Source organism: Dromiciops gliroides, chromosome 2, assembly GCF_019393635.1.
Source record: "Dromiciops gliroides isolate mDroGli1 chromosome 2, mDroGli1.pri, whole genome shotgun sequence".
Taxonomy (NCBI): domain Eukaryota; kingdom Metazoa; phylum Chordata; class Mammalia; order Microbiotheria; family Microbiotheriidae; genus Dromiciops; species Dromiciops gliroides.
Genome location: NC_057862.1, coordinates 114108512 through 114124360, shown reverse-complemented (window position 1 = coordinate 114124360; position 15849 = coordinate 114108512). Strand labels below are relative to the sequence as shown.

General features: G+C 40.1%; 1 protein-coding gene across 1 annotated transcript in view; it reads left to right on the top strand.

The window, feature by feature from the left end:
• Positions 1-3551: 3551 nt before the first annotated feature.
• Positions 3552-15849, top strand: part of HDGFL3 (HDGF like 3) — an 86840-nt gene continuing 74542 nt past the window's right edge. The window contains exon 1 of the mRNA XM_043981515.1: positions 3552-3788. Within this exon, the coding sequence (XP_043837450.1) occupies positions 3705-3788 (84 nt within the window). The 5' untranslated portion in view covers positions 3552-3704. The remainder of the gene's footprint in view (positions 3789-15849) is intronic.

The following is a 15849-nucleotide window of genomic DNA, read 5'->3' as shown; positions in this document are numbered from 1 at the left end:
AGAGATGTTCACTGATTTACCCTAAGTCACATGGCTGAGAAATGATAGAGTCAGGATTATAACTTGGGTTTTTAGTTAGTCTAGTAGTGCTTCCATTCAGGACCAGTATTAAAAGTATTTGTGATCTGAGGGATATTGGCAATGTTTCCTCCAGCCTAAAGGGCATCCCCCCACTCATCATGCCACACTGCTCAGAAAGACATTACTTTCTGAAGTATTGAGGGCCTGTTAAAATGTATGTGTTTCTGCTCTGATTCTTTCTCTTGTAACAGGATTAATGCAGAAATAGGATTAATGTTATTATGTGTATATATGTGTGTGTGTGTATATATATGTATATGTATAGAGATATATAGATATAACCTATATCAGATTACCTGCTGTCTAGGGGAGGGGGGGAGGGAGGGGTGGGAGGGAGAAAAATCTGAAATTGTAAAGCATGTATAAACAAAAGTTGAGAACTATCTTTACATGTAATGGAAAAAATAAAATACCTCATACATAAAATGTATGTGTTATCTAGGAAAGGTAATACGTTAAGTACACATTCAGAATACTATGTCTACGTATAATTGATATCACATTCTTTGCTTTCTCAATGGGTGGGGGATGGGCTGGAGGGAGAAAATTTGGAACTCAAAACTTTTTAAAATGAATGTTTAAATAAATAAAACAGATAAATGTAAAACAAGGAATATTTGTCTAGATGTGGGCATCATATTTTAAGAAGGACATTGACATTATGGAATACATCCATAGAAGGGCAGCCAACAAAGTGAATAATTTGGAAACTTTGTCGTATGAAAAGAGTTGAAGGAACTGGATTTGTGAAGACAAGACTCAGGGGACTGGTACTTGATAGTTGTCTCAATAATCTCTGGGCTATCCTGTGAAAAAGAAATATATTTCTTTTCTGTAGCCATGACCAGAGCATGGAGACATCATGGTTTAGTGGTTAGAACATTGAATTTGGAGTCAGGAGACCTAGACTTAAGACCATCCCCAAACATTAGCCCTATGACCCTGGGCAAATCACTTATCAAATTCTCAATTTCTTAATTTGTAAAATGGAGACAGTAGTATTTATACTACTTACCTTAAGTGGTTGTGATATATGAAAATATAACTTCTTATGACAGCTGGTTTCACATGACTGCTGTCATAGGAAAGAGATTAGATTCTTTTTTTTTTCTTAACCCCAGATGGCAAGAGAGAGAACCCATGGGTAGTAGTTTCAGAGAAATAAATTTAGGGTTCATGTGAGGAAAAACTTCTTAATTAGAGTAAGCCAAAAATGCAGTGGGCTATCTCAGAGGGTAGTAAGTTCCCTTCACTTTAGGTCTTTAAATAGAGGTTAAAGGACAATTTATTGGGAATGTTGTAAAGGGAATTTTTGTCAGGTACAGTTGGACTAGATGGCCCCTGAGATCCCTTTCATCTCTTCTTTTAGTAGTGAACTGAAAGCTACAGGGAGCGAATTTTTGAATCAACATAAGGAAGAGCCTTCTAATACTTGGAGCTGTCCAACAATAGAATGGTATACCCAACATCACCACCTGTTAGGTTCAGAGGCTTGGTGTTATAAAGCGAAAGGGAAGGGGGAATTTCATCAACAGATAGAAGGTTGCACTAAATGACCTTTAGAGTCCCTTCTAACTCTAAGATGATTTTAAGCCATTTTAATAAACCAGTTCCCACCTTAACTTCAATTAATATATCATATTAACTATTAGTCAACCACCTAGAAGTATTTCAAGAGAATGGTATAAAAGACAGGTACTAAGGAAGAGGGAAAGATTTGGAGCACTGCAGTGTTATTTCTTTGGGCAGTGAAAGAACACTGAGTATATAGATAAGGTAGGATACCAAGAGGGAAGTAATGATACAAGAGGAAATAATGACAATCACTACAATGTTGTGATCGACAAAGTAGAAAATTGGAAAGGGAGTTAGATTTGAAGACCTACGTTCCAGTTAAGGCATTAGCCATTTGCAATATAAGTGCTATTGGGCAAATCTTTCAGAGCCTCATCTATAAAATTGGAGGTCATGACATTTGCCCTTCCCACTCCAAAGACGGGGTTTTGAGTGCAGTTGAACTACATGCTCTCTAAGGCCCCTTCTAGTTGGGAAATTCTGAGGTCAAACGTTTTTTTTTGTTTTTAAGATTTCGAGGTAATGTATGTAAGCAAGCCACAAAAATACGAGTACATTTTTGCAAAAGAGACTGAAGCCCCAAAAGATTTTCGTTTGCCCAAGGTCACATAGCTAGTAAGTGGCAGAGCTAGGACCACCATCCAGACGCTCAAACTCCTCCCGATTCTGTACTCTGTAGGTCACAACATGTTGGAAGGGAATGGAGAGGCCCGGAGGAGACGCTTCCTCTACTTCATTAGCTTGCCTATTGCTAAGCTGTTTGGGGTCCACCCCCTAACCTTGGAGATGAAAGCCTAGAGAGACCATAATGGTCTACTCCTGAATGTCCCTTGATGACACTGTCAGCAGCCGAAACCATCTGGATGGGGCATGGGTGTGACCCAGAGTTGCGATTTCGATATTAAGGATGGCGCAGAAGCCCTTGGAAGAAAAGGGGTGCCCTCCAGAGGGGTGGTGGTGGCAGGGGACGGGTGTTGATTGGAGGTGTGCCCCCTCTGGGCCGGCTGGCAATGGGAGAGTGGGGAGCGGGGGGACAGGGAGACGTGGTGAACGATTGGCTGGGCTGGGCTGCTGGTTGGGGAGATAGCTCCGGACCAAGAACAAAAGAGGAGCTCCGGCGAGCTGGCTCCGGAGTAGGCGCTCCAGCCCGGCTCGGGCTCCTGTTCTAGGAGGAGGGGGGAGGAGGGGGCCTGATGAGTAGTGGCTGGTGGGGGTGGGGGGCGCTCGGGTTTCACTAAGGCGACCGCGTACCTAGAAATTAAGCGGCCGAAGACACCAAGCGCGGGGAGTAGCCGCGCAGGACGCGCGGGCGGGCGGGCGGGCGGGCGGGCGGGCAGGAGGCTGGGAGGGAGGGGGTGGGGGAAGGAGGGAAGGGGAGGGGAGGGGGAAAGGACGGCGGGCTGGGGGGTGGGGTGGGAGGGGGGATGCTGAGGGCGAGGGAGAACAATAATAAGATCGTGTTGGCGGCCGCTGCCCGAGGAGGAATTCAGAGCAGAACCCATCCGCGCCCTCACCGGGCTGGGGAGGGAGGCCCGCCGCCGCCGCCGGCGGGGGGATGAGGCGGGCGACGCGGCGGCTGTGACCAGCGGGCGGGCTCGCCTCCGCAGCTCCAGGAAGGAGCGAAGAGCCGCGGAGCTCGGAGCCGCTGGGACGCGCTCCCTCCTGGACGCCGCGGGGTGACCGCGCGGTGGCCGCCGTGTCCCCTCCCCCGCTGTCGGGGGCTGTGATTTGCCGGGGCCTGGTCCCCGTCCCCCTCCCCCCGCCTCGTCCTCCCGCCCCGCTCCCCGCCCCCTCCATCGCCGAGGCTCCCGCCGCCGCCGCCGCCGCCGCCGCCGCCGGGGGAGAGAGGAGGCATCGCCCGCCCGAGCGCCGCCGCCGCCCCCGAAGCCGCTTCCCTTCCCGGCCCCGGCCCCGGCCCCGCCTCGCCCCGTCGCTTCCCTCGCTGTCCCGGCTCCGAGGCCGGGGGGACGCGCGGGGCGCAGCCCGCAGGGGGGCGGCCCCCCGGGATCTTCGGCGGCGGCGTTTCAGGGAAGCAGAGGCGGCTCCGGATGGCGCGTCCGCGGCCCCGCGAGTACAAGGCGGGGGACCTGGTGTTCGCCAAGATGAAGGGCTACCCGCACTGGCCGGCCCGGGTGAGTACCGAGCGGGCGAGCGGGCCCGGCGGGGGCCCTGCGGAAGATGCCTCTTCGCCCACCATTTTCCCCCTTCTTTATGGCAGTACGGACCCCTCTCACCTACCCACTCACCCACCCACCTGCCCTCTTTTGCGGTCTCTGCGGCCCCGAGCGCCCACCCTGTCCCTCCGCACCCGGAACCAGACGAATGAATCCCTGTCCTCGGTCTGAGGATTGCGAGCCTACAACAGCCCCGGATAGAGGGGCTGGGGCGGGGGGCTCATTTTCTGTAAGCAACACGATGGAGGTAGAGGGCATCGGCTTGGGGGCTTGGCAGTACTGGGGGCTTGATGCTTGTGGGGTGCACCCTTCTCGTCCCCATCTTCTCCTTTCCTTTCCTCCTCCCCACCTCTACCTCCCCCTCCCCCCCCCGCAGGGAGGGCAGCCATCCTTTCTTCCGTCTGTAAGTGCACCAGCAGCTTCCGAAGAAAACAACTGCCCGTCCCCACAAAAATCTGCCACACACCGGCAGCAGCCACAGGCCCGAATGGTGCCGCTTATTCCAGAAAGTATCTGGTGATTGAGGAAATACACTTGGGAAGAAAACAAGGCCTGTAAAACGAGCCTGTTTTTGAAGCATCAACTCTTTCCAGGGTTGTTCATAAATATCCCAGGTACTAGGCAGCCATCAGAGCAGGTAGGAGCCCTGCAAATGGATTTCTAAACAAGTTAAGTAAATATTTGGAATAATATATCCCTGGTGTTAATCCAAAAGAAGATATGTGCTTCTTGGCAGCCTTCCATTTATCTTGCCATGCACCCTTCAAAATCTAGACTTGTTGAGTTTTCTCTGAGCACAGGTTGTGGTACTATATGTCTTTTGGACTACTAATTTGTGTTTGGGGGTTCATACTGCTGTGTTCTCATCTTTCCTTTTAAATTGGCCTTGAATAATAGGAAGCTTGCAAACTGTCAGTGAGTCAAAAGCACACTAAGCATTTTTCACCTCCTTTATTATAGCCACTCCACACAGCAAGTTGGCTTTCCATGCTTCACTTTGGTCACCCATATACTCCAATACCCATTTGTGTATATGTGTTTTTGGCCCAGTGCTCTCTCTCTAGAAAGCATCTGAGTGAATTACATATTCATTGCTTTCCCACTTGATTGGTTCTATTAGGTGACAATGATTGATGCTGACTGTGTCATGTGTGCTTTAATGAGTTGAAAGTTATGCATTTTTGGTCCTGTATTATAATTTTGGAACTGATAGAATTAACAATATCAGGAATACAATGAAAAGGAGGATAAGGAATCTTAGATAGTATTAGTCAACTTAAAAAAAAGTGGGCATAGGGAAAGTTAGTTGTAATTAGAAAGTATGATCCATAAAACATTCTGAGTCAGAGTCAAATGAAAAATGCAAAACAAGGAAATAATATACACACATCAAAAAAGGATATGACATCAAAGAGGGCCTAGCAGAAATTTAGTGAAGTAGACATAATCAGTGAACAAAGGAATTTTTTTTAGAAATGTACAGAATAGCAAAAATCAAAATGGAAAATACAATGTTCATGTCTCTATTAACTCATTTTGGTTAGCATAGTGTCAAAAATCATTTGTTCTTTCCTTGTTGCGGTTATAAACTCTGCTTAAAATTGTATTCACATTAGAACTGTTTATTCAGATAACCATGTTGATTTAAAAAAAAGAGAAAAGTTTATTATAATGGGAATGAAATAGGTAACCCTGTACAAACTAGGAGAGTAAGAAGTGTTACTGTGGAGCGTAAGAGGCAGGCAACCTACATTCAAGCAGAGAAAAGGTATTGCAAAACTTAGATGCCCAAAAGGGACCTGTGCATAAAATTTATATGCCACCTTACAAGGTGATTATAATTTTTCTCTGACATGATTATAGAAATTATTCTGTAATAAAATTGATTTTTAAAAATCTCCCCACCCCCATATGATGGGGACAAGGAGAGAAAGATTAAGAACTAAAAAGAATAAATGAAAGAAATTATGTAAAAGCCATAAACACTAGAAAATCTACACATAGGATACCAGTGTCCTGGGTGAAATGAACATTCAGACACAAGGAAAATAGTCCCTAGTGTAGTATTTGGTCTTGGTGATTGTATCATAAATTTCAGGAAAGTGATAGCCCAAAAAAAAACATAGGTACACTTTTCAGAAATAAAAAAGAAAACCAAAAAACTAAACAAACAGGTAAAAGAGGTGGGGCAGTGGCGGGAAGAAGTAGGAAGGAACAATCTGTATCCATCTACTTTTGCAGTGTAAGTAGGAACTGGTTCAGAAAAGTTCTGTACTTTGCTGTGAAGGCTTAGTAAATGATAATCATTAGATTCTAAGAATATTGTTAAAGTGGAATGTAGAGTATAAGAAGTTCAAGGCTAAGAGTGATTCATTCCAGCAATTCTGTGGTTATACAAGGAATCTCTCATCAGTATTAACTTCCAGCAGCTTTTATTAAGTGCTTACAAATAAATGCTATCCTCAAACACAAAAGTGAAAGCAAAACTATTCCCATCGTCTTTGTGTCACTGCAGCTGGGTCACACTGAGTGATGAAGGTTTGAGGGTCCACAAAGGAATACCTGATCTAGGTCTAAAAGAAAGGGGGAATTTCCCATCTTTTTTGGGGGGGGGAGTGTTGTGAACTGTAGGAGAGCAAGAGATGAAAAAAGCAAGATAGGTAGAGAGACTGAAATTTACAACTTGAAAAAGAACTGTGAACCATAATAATCTTCTCCACTATTACAGAATAGCAGAAGAGAAAGTAGACTGTTTAAAATACTAATTGTAGGTAGAATAGGGAATTACCTTGAATGCTATGATTTAATTAAGGGTTTTATAAATAGGAAATTGCATTTGACAGATTTTTCACAAATTATCATGGGAATTCTGGGCTTTTATGAATTTATGATACTATATTTTATCTCATAAAAAGCCAATTTGTAAAATTAGTCAAATCTGGCATAAAGAATGAACAATTTGAACATATAAAAATCTTGTGGATATCAAAACTGAAAGAAGTAATATAAGGTAATTTGATTTCATCCATTAACTTCCAAACTCCAAGAGGAGTGATCTTCAGGTTGAGTCATGGTGGATAGATAAAATGTTGGTCTTGGAATCAAGGGTCCTGATTTTTTTAATCTCATCTAAGACACTTAATAGCTATACAACTAGGTATGTTTCAGCCTCTCTGGGGCTCTGTTCCCTAATCTGTAAAACAAGGGGAATGATAAGTATAATACTTACCCCACAAGATTTTTGTGAGGAAAATCTTGCACAATAGTGTTGTGACTAACTTTGTTTTGCAGACCTTTAAGCCTACATATAAATATGACTTATTATCAGTTTAAGGATCTGAGGAAGTTAGTGAGGATATAATAGCACTCTTCAAATATTTGAAGGGCTGTCCTCCTGTCAAGAAGGATTAAACTTGTTTTGCTTGGTCTTAAAGGGTAGGACTAGGACCAATGGGTGCAAGTTACAGGGAAGCAAATTTAGGCTACCTTTAACCAAGTATTTCCTGATCATTTGACTGGCCCCAAAACAGAATTATCAGTTCCCCAATTACTAGAGAACTTTAAGCAATGACCAGATAATAACTTGTCAAGCATGTTGTCAGTAGGATTTATTACAGAATCACACAGGTTCTTTATAATTCTGGCATTCTCTAATTAGATACAGAGCTGGAAGCCAGGACTAGGAACACAAGGGAGAGATCACTCACTCTCTCTCTCTCTCTCTCTCTCTCTCTCTCTCTCTCTCTCTCTCTCTCTCTCTCTCTCTCTCTCTCTCTTTCACACACACACACACACACACACACACACACACAAATAAGGTCATGCTAAACAGACAGTCCAGAACAGGGGAAGGGGAGAATTGGGAAGATGATATAGTAGTTGAGAATCAAAGACCCTTTCTTTGGCTCTGACATTCTCCCAGTAGTTAGAAGCTAGGATTAAGTAGAAATCAGAAGTCAGATGGAACAGAATGTCAAAGCCAGTCAGCACAGCAAAATTAGAATGAAATAGAGATAAGAGAACCTTGAAACCAATACAAACCCCACCTTACGGCGTCTTTTGTATCCCTCCAGCTTTAGCAAGAACCATTTTTTTAATGGCCTTTGAACAAATGGGTAGCTTAGGGTCTGGTGTTTAGAAAACCATTAGCTTGCAGCCACTCACAGAATTGGAAAGAGGGTGACAGTGAAAAGTACTAACATCTCAGTAACTGACTTACAAAGAGCCAGTTACTGTGCACTGTGCAGTATTTTAAATACCTCAAGCTCATGAATGTTGTTATGTGTTCAGAAAGGTAACTAAGTGTCACCAATTCTTATTCTTCTCTGGAAAGCCATTCAGTGGATGGAATACTTATTTCAATTCTTTAAGGATCTATATTTCCATTACTAATGCAGATTGTGAGTTTTAGATCTTTTTATGAGTTGCTTTGGCCGAATGAAAATCAGTTCATGGTCAAGTCTTCTGGGCATGAATTATTTGAATTTAGCTAGGCTGGTCTCCATAAGCCAAACACATAGTCCATGTCTGGGCCTTTCCAATTTGGTAGTATCTGTCAGAATTTCTGGCCTCCTGAAATCAGAATATGACTTTATTGGAAGAATGGACAAAATTGTTCAAGGTTTTATGGTTTTCTTGGACCTGGAAGGAGCCATAGAGATAATCCAGTAGTGATTATAGTTTATGATAATTTAGGGTTTTAAAAAGCCTTTTACAGGGAAGAGTCTGGTAATGGTCACCATTAGCTAGATTCATTTTATTCAATTTATTAGAGACATAGAAGAAGCAATTTATAGTAAATTTATACAAAGCTGGGTTGCAAATAATTCAATGGGAAAAAGTAATATAATTCAAATGAACTGGAAAACACATATATGTAAATAGTGACTTAAACAATTTGAGATACCCAAAATTTTATATTTGCTTCAATTCCAAATATAAAAATCAGTTTTGATAAGGAAAGCAATCATGTTTTATGACATAAAATCAACTAAATTGCAGTTCCAAAGTATTTTTTTCCCTTATTTAAAAATGTTCTCTCGGGGCAGCTAGATGGTGCAGTGGATAGAGCACCAGCCCTGGAGTCAGGAGTACCTGAGTTCAGGTCCGGCCTCAGACACTTAACACTTACTAGCTGTGTGACCCTGGGCAAGTCACTTAACCCCAATTGCCTCACTTAAAAAAAAAAGTTCTCTCTAAATATATCTGTTTCTGTATACATATATATGTATGTATATGTGTGTGTATATATATATACATATATATATTTATATTTATATACTCCAGATCAATGTGATCATTTAACTGTGAGGATGTTGATGCTATAAAAACATATAAGTTACATAAAAATTAAATCCCTCATCTATAATTTCCCTATAACAGCATATTTCCTGCCCTCTTTATCTCTACAGTATTTAAAATCAATTTTCTTGAAATCTTTGTTAAGTGTATTGTATCTTTTGGGTTTTGTATTACTTTTGGTTTTAAATATAACAGATGGCTTAATTTCTTTTTGGGGAGGGATGAGGCAATTGGGGTTAAGTGACTTGCCCAAGGTCACAAAGCTAGTTAACTGTCAAGCATCTGAAGGCGGATTTGAACTCAGGTCCTCCTGAATCCAGGGCCAGCGCTCTATCCACTGTGCCACCTAGCTGCCCCAGATGGCTTAATTTCTAACTAATATTTCAATGCATATGTGATCTCGTCAATGTGAGTACTAACTATATTATGATAGATTGCAACCCAATCTTGCCATTGTCTGTGACTTTGATCTAGGTCTTCTTGTAAAGTCTCCACAATAATTCTCTTACATACTCAGGACCTTCCACTTGTTCTCTTGATATTATGTGGGTACCAATGAAGCATGGAGCTATCCATCTATTATTTCTCTCCCTATATCACCTTTTTTGGTTATGTGTCTCCTTGATGATAACTTTTATACTCTTATCCAGTTCATCTTCAGTATTATATTGCAACCTATTTCTTTTTACCATATATTTCTCCTTTGACTTTTGGGTGACATGTAATCTTCATTTCTTGAAGATTATGGTAGTTCATGTATTTTTTTAGGGAGACATTTGGGTTATTGACAGGATTTCTACAGTTTCTCTAGGGCAAATGAGGCTAATTCTTTTTTCCTGTTCAGGGTCCAATGCAATGTTCACTTGCAATGTCAAATCCATAGATATTGACATAAATATAGAAATAGATATTGGTTTAGGTATATACATACAATCAAAACTAATAAAAATGATGACCACTAATCCTATAGTGCCTATTATGTACCAGGCACTGCGCTAAGCACTTTACAAATATCATCTCATTTGATCCTCACAAAAACCCTGGGAGGGAGGTACTATTATACCCATTTTACTGATGAGGAAACAAACAAGAAGTGAAATGACTGGTCCAAGGTCGCACAGGCTAGTAAGTATCAGAGGACAGATTTGAATTCAGGTCTTCCTGACTCCAGTGCTCTATCCACTGTGTCACTTTCACATACATGCATGCCTACATATGTGTATACATATACATGCACACAAGCACATGCACATGGGCTGTCCACCCCACTATATGTCATAATCTAAACAATAGGCATTCCTCATGCATTTGGGCTTTCTCACGTAAACAGGCCAAATTCTGAGTCATATTGGATCTTATTTAGGAGACTGTGCAGTGTTCTGGGGCTTGATGCAATCTGTCTAATGTCATCTGAAAACTGCAACATCTGTAAGACCTCATTATCCATACGGATTCTCTTGCATTTGAACTTTTCACTGGTCTTGTTGCAAACACCTTTGGCAAATATACATCTCTTTTATATCTCATCTGATACTGATAATCAGAAGATCATCAAAGTTCTCTCTGATGCTGATTCTATCTAGTAATCTTTTATGATGTTAACTTATTCATTAGAAACACCTTGTGGAGAGAAGCCTTTAAGGAAACATTTTGACCTGTGAGTAGAATGCTTTTTATGAATTCAGCAAACAATAAGCATAGTAAGATCTTATATTCTCCTGAACTTTTTATGAACTTCAGCCCATTTTATGACTAAATTTGTAGTCTGCTTTAGAATATAATTTGCAGAATTTCCCAATTCTCATATTTTCATCAAGGATGCTCTTGATTACAGATGTAAATTGTTCTCAACAATTTTATAAAAATGAGAATGTAGGATATAGAATGGTAGTTCTTGTTATCCTTTTACTCCCCCTTTTGGTATTAATTATATCTGTGGGTTTTTTCAGTAGTTTGATATCTTTCCTTCTCACAGATACCTTTTTTCTTACAGATACCTTTTTAAAAATATATTTCCCTAATTACATATAAAAACAATTTTTTACATTTTTAAAGTCTTGCATTCCAAATTCTATCCCTTTTACTCTCTTTCCCCCTCTCTGAGACAATAAGTAGTCTGATATAGGTTATATATGTTTCACAGATATCTTGAGAATTATAGTGCAGCCTCAAATACAGATATCCTCTGTCTCAACTTCTTAAGCTGCTCTTAACTTCTTTATTTTCTTTAGTGACATTTCCACTTTCTTATGTAGCACATTAAGGATTATGATGTTAGGGTGCATATATGGTGTTTCTGCTGTCATTGATGGAGAAGATACTTTGTTATTAAAATCCAGACACATATTTCCCACTTTCTATGTGTTTATCATCCTTCAATGCTCTATGGATAATTTCTTTCAATCATAAGCTTGTTTTTCCCTTCACTTCTTCTTGCTGTTTTTTGAGCTAATGTTAGGCATCATCTTTCTTCATTATCCTCAAGATTTTTCAAATGAGTTCATATCCTAAATCTGGGTTGCCTTTGACTACCATGTATCTCTGCTTGGCTAGGAAATAAATTTCTGGCTGTGATGTTTACTGGATTTTGTTGGCCTTCCCATGTTGCACCTGCATTATTTATATGGATTTAAACTTTGTAAGAAATGTTGATAATGTTAGTGTCTTTTCCTTTATCCATTTCCCATTTTTTTCTTTGACACCTTGTTTAAATAATTGATAGGGGACGGCTAGGTGGTGCAGTGGATAGAGCACCGGCCCTGGAGTCAGGAGTACCTGAGTTAAAATCCAGCCTCAAACACTTACTAGCTGTGTGACCCTGGGCAAGTCACTTAACCCCAATTGCCTCACTAAAAAGAAAAATAATTGATAGCTTGTTTAAATTGTTCTAATTTGGTGTTGGTTTTGTTCTTACATGAAATCCAAGCATACAGAGAAAGCTGATTCAAAAACTATTTTCACATGAGTAGCTTAGTAGTTCTTATCTATTAAGATATATTAAAATTTTTATGATGTCATTTGTATTGCTGTCATTCTGCTATGCCTACAGAATTACTTGGTTTTAAATTTATTTTAAATTAAAAATATACTTCTTTTAAAACATTTTTAGTGTTCTGCATCTAAATTTTTTAAATCTTAAAATCATGTGAAATACACTTGGACATAATTTGTTTTAAAGGAAAAAAGTTTTATGGTGCCACAATTTATTACTTGATGGTAATGGATTTTTGTCTTAAAAGCTTTCCCTTGAGACCTTAACGGAGTTGTTTCACATTTTTTCTGAGCTTCTCACAATTTTTCTCACAAGTGGGTTAAAATAGAAGATTTTATGATCTTTTTTTGCTCCCAAATTTGGCAATTCTAAGTGCTTTCCCCCCTTCTTCTCAGTACTGCCAAGTTTCTTCTTTTCCCATCTTGACTGCTCTAGAACTTAAATTTCCTTTTTCAGCATCTCCTTTCCTTCTAGGTTTCTTGGATACTACACTACAGAACTTTTCAGTATTCACCTCTACACAGTTCTATTTTCTGCATACTGTGTTATGATTTACCTTACTTTATATCTGCCTCTAAGACCTAGAAACCATGTCAAGAATTTGCTGAAGGAATTGGAAATGTTTTAGCTAGGGAAAAGAAGACTTGAGAGTGGCGTTAAAGTATTTTTAAGGCTATTATGCAGAAGAGGGAATCATCTTATTCTGTTCTACCCCAGAGGGCAGCACTAAGAAAAAAAGGATTGAAGTTACAGAGAATCATTTTAGGCTCAACACAAGGAAAACACTTGAACATTTAGAGTAGTCTCCAAGGTTCCTTGGGAAGCAGTGGGTTGCCCCTCGTTAGAGGTCTTCTTGTGAAGGCTAGGTGGCCATTTTTTTGATATTACGGACAGCATTTTTTTCAGGTACAGGTTGTAGTAGATGGTCTCTGAGGTCCTAACTCTTGAAATTCTGTGATCTGGCTAAGTATACTCTAATAACTCAATTGTTAAAATATGTACATGCGTTGAGGGGAACTTTTTTCCTGTTCTGTACATGGCAAACTAGAAAGAGCACTGAATTTGTATTCAAAGGACCTGGATTTGAATCTTGACTCTGTCACTTACTATCTATGTTTCCTTGGGCAAGTCACTTAAAGTGATAATATTCAATTCTAAGCTATTAGAACAGGAGGCTTTTCTTCTTTGAGGGCCTGAAACTTGTTCATTTGAATTTTTATAGCTGAGTTGACCATAATTGAAGTACATCAGATTACCTATGAGTTAAATTCTTTATGTGTCAACAGAGAACAAAGCCCTCTCTTTTAGAATTTTATTTTGCTGTCCTGTCAGTGAAATTGCTATAGTTATTAAGTTTTTTTAGGTAGTAAGATCTAAGGTCTCTCCAGCTCTACTGTTTAAGCATCCTGGTAATGGGGATGGATTTCATTTTCTCAAAGAATTATAGTTTATTTATTCAGAGACTTGTAGGTCATTTGTTTTCCAGTTTTGTCCTATTGGTCACTGAAACTCACCAACTTGTATTTCAGCACTATGGAGCTATATTCCATACTTGTATTCAATAGCATGTCCCAAGAACTACAGCTCTCTTTTCTTAAGTATGTGACATCTGGAAAGTGTATTACTTCATGTAGCATAAAGTTAAACCAAAAGGGATGTAGTTATTTGTTCTCTTCACATGTTATGTGACTCCATAGAAGATGTCAGTCCTATTAGAAAATATTAGAAAATTGAGAGAAAACCACAAAGGAAAAACTAAATAACTGAAGAGACCAGTACTTCTGATTATTAGTAAAGAAGGATATCTTCTATTTACACAACTATTTTACTGGGAGTCAGGATAGATGTGTGAACTGAACAAAGTAAATTAAGTTGTTTTGAATCTCAAGTTTCTTCATTAGGGAATGGAAGTAGATGACTTCTAAGGTTCCTTCCAGCTCAAAAGTTCTATGATTATTGTTTAGGCCAACTGGATACAATTAGGAGATCATTTTTTTTATTATAAACATTTTTATTTAAAGTTTTGAGTTCCAAATTCTATCCCTCCTCCCCTTCCTCCCTTTCCCCCTCCCTGAGGCTGCAAGCAATCAAATAATGTGCAGTTATGTAAAACATGACCACATTAGTCATGTTGTAAAAGAAAACTTAAATAAAAGAAAAAATGAAAGAAAGTGAATATAGCATGCTTCAGTCTGTGTTCCATCGATATCAGTTCTTTCTTTGGAGGTGGATAGTATGCTTCATCATTAGTCCTTTGGAATTGTCTCGGATCATTTTATTGCTGAGAATAGTTGTCATTCACAGTTCTTCATCAAACACATTGTTGTCACTGTGCACAATGTTCTAGGAGATCATTATTTACAAATAGATCTTGAAACTTTACCAGGTAAATCTCCAACCTGGTTCACACTCCTGTTATTCCCACCCATTCAATCAATAAGCTTTTATCAAGTTATCCACTATGTCCCAGACATTTTGTTAGGTGCTACATATGCTAAGACAAAAAAAGTATAATAGTGCTTGCCCTCAAAGAGCTTATATTTGGTGGTAATGAAATAACATGTATAGAGAAAAGTAAATACAGGCTATATGCAAAGTTCAGACACTTATTTCAGAGTGGTGTCTAACAACTGGGAAGGATAGGGAAAGCCTCATGGAGATGTAGTAATTGAATAGATATTCCAAGAGCTGGAAGGAAGGAGAAAATATATTCTAGTGACAGAGCACAGTCTATGCAAAGGCTAGAGGTGGGAGATAGAATGTCATTTGCAGAGGACATTATAAGTAGGTCAGTTTGGCTGGAATGGATGATACATGAAAGAGAATGATGTGCTATATACCTGGAAAAGTCAGCTGGTATCAGACCATGAAAGGCTAACTGCTAAACAGAGGAATTTGTATTTTATCATAGAAGCAATAGGGAGCTACTCAAGCTTCCTGTGTAGGAGAGTAACATAGTAGAATTATGCTTTAGGAATATCCATTTGGCAGCTGTGTTGAAGATCTGTTAGAAAAAAGAGAATCTGGAGTCAGAGGTGATAAGAGCCTAGGCTAGGGTGGTTGCCATACAAGTGGAGAGAAAGGGATGGGTTTGAGAAATGTTCTGAAGGTAGAATTGATACCACTTGGCAATTTATTGGATATGAAGAGGGAGGGAAGAGGAGTCGAGGATGACTCAGTGATTGTGAACAGGTGTGACTGGAAGAATGGTGGTACCAGCAACACAGAGAAGTTAAGAAAAAGGGTAGGTTTGGCAAGGAAGAAGATAATGAGTTCTGTTTTACACTTATTGAGTTTGAGATGCTGACTGAATATTCAATTGGAGATGTCCAATAGGTAGTTGGTAATTAGGGTGGATATATTGCTTTGGGAGTCATTTGCAAAAAGATAATAGTTGAATCAGTGGGAGCTATTTAGATGGCTGAAAATAAAGGATAGAGAAAGTGATGAGGAACTAGGACAGAAGGTGAGAATCCATTCAGAGTTGGGGTATAGCATGTAAATGATGACTTAGTAAAAAAAAAAAAGACTGAGACAGATTGGTCAGACAGGTAGGAGGAGAACCGGGAATAGCCAATGTCAGGAAAACCAGATAGGAAAGAGTACCCTATATCAGATGCTGCAGATAGGTTTAGAAGGCCAAGGAAGGAACAGCCATAAACATTAGCAACCAAGAGAGCATGTTTACCTTGGAAAAAGCAAACTCATTGAGTAATTAGGTCCAAA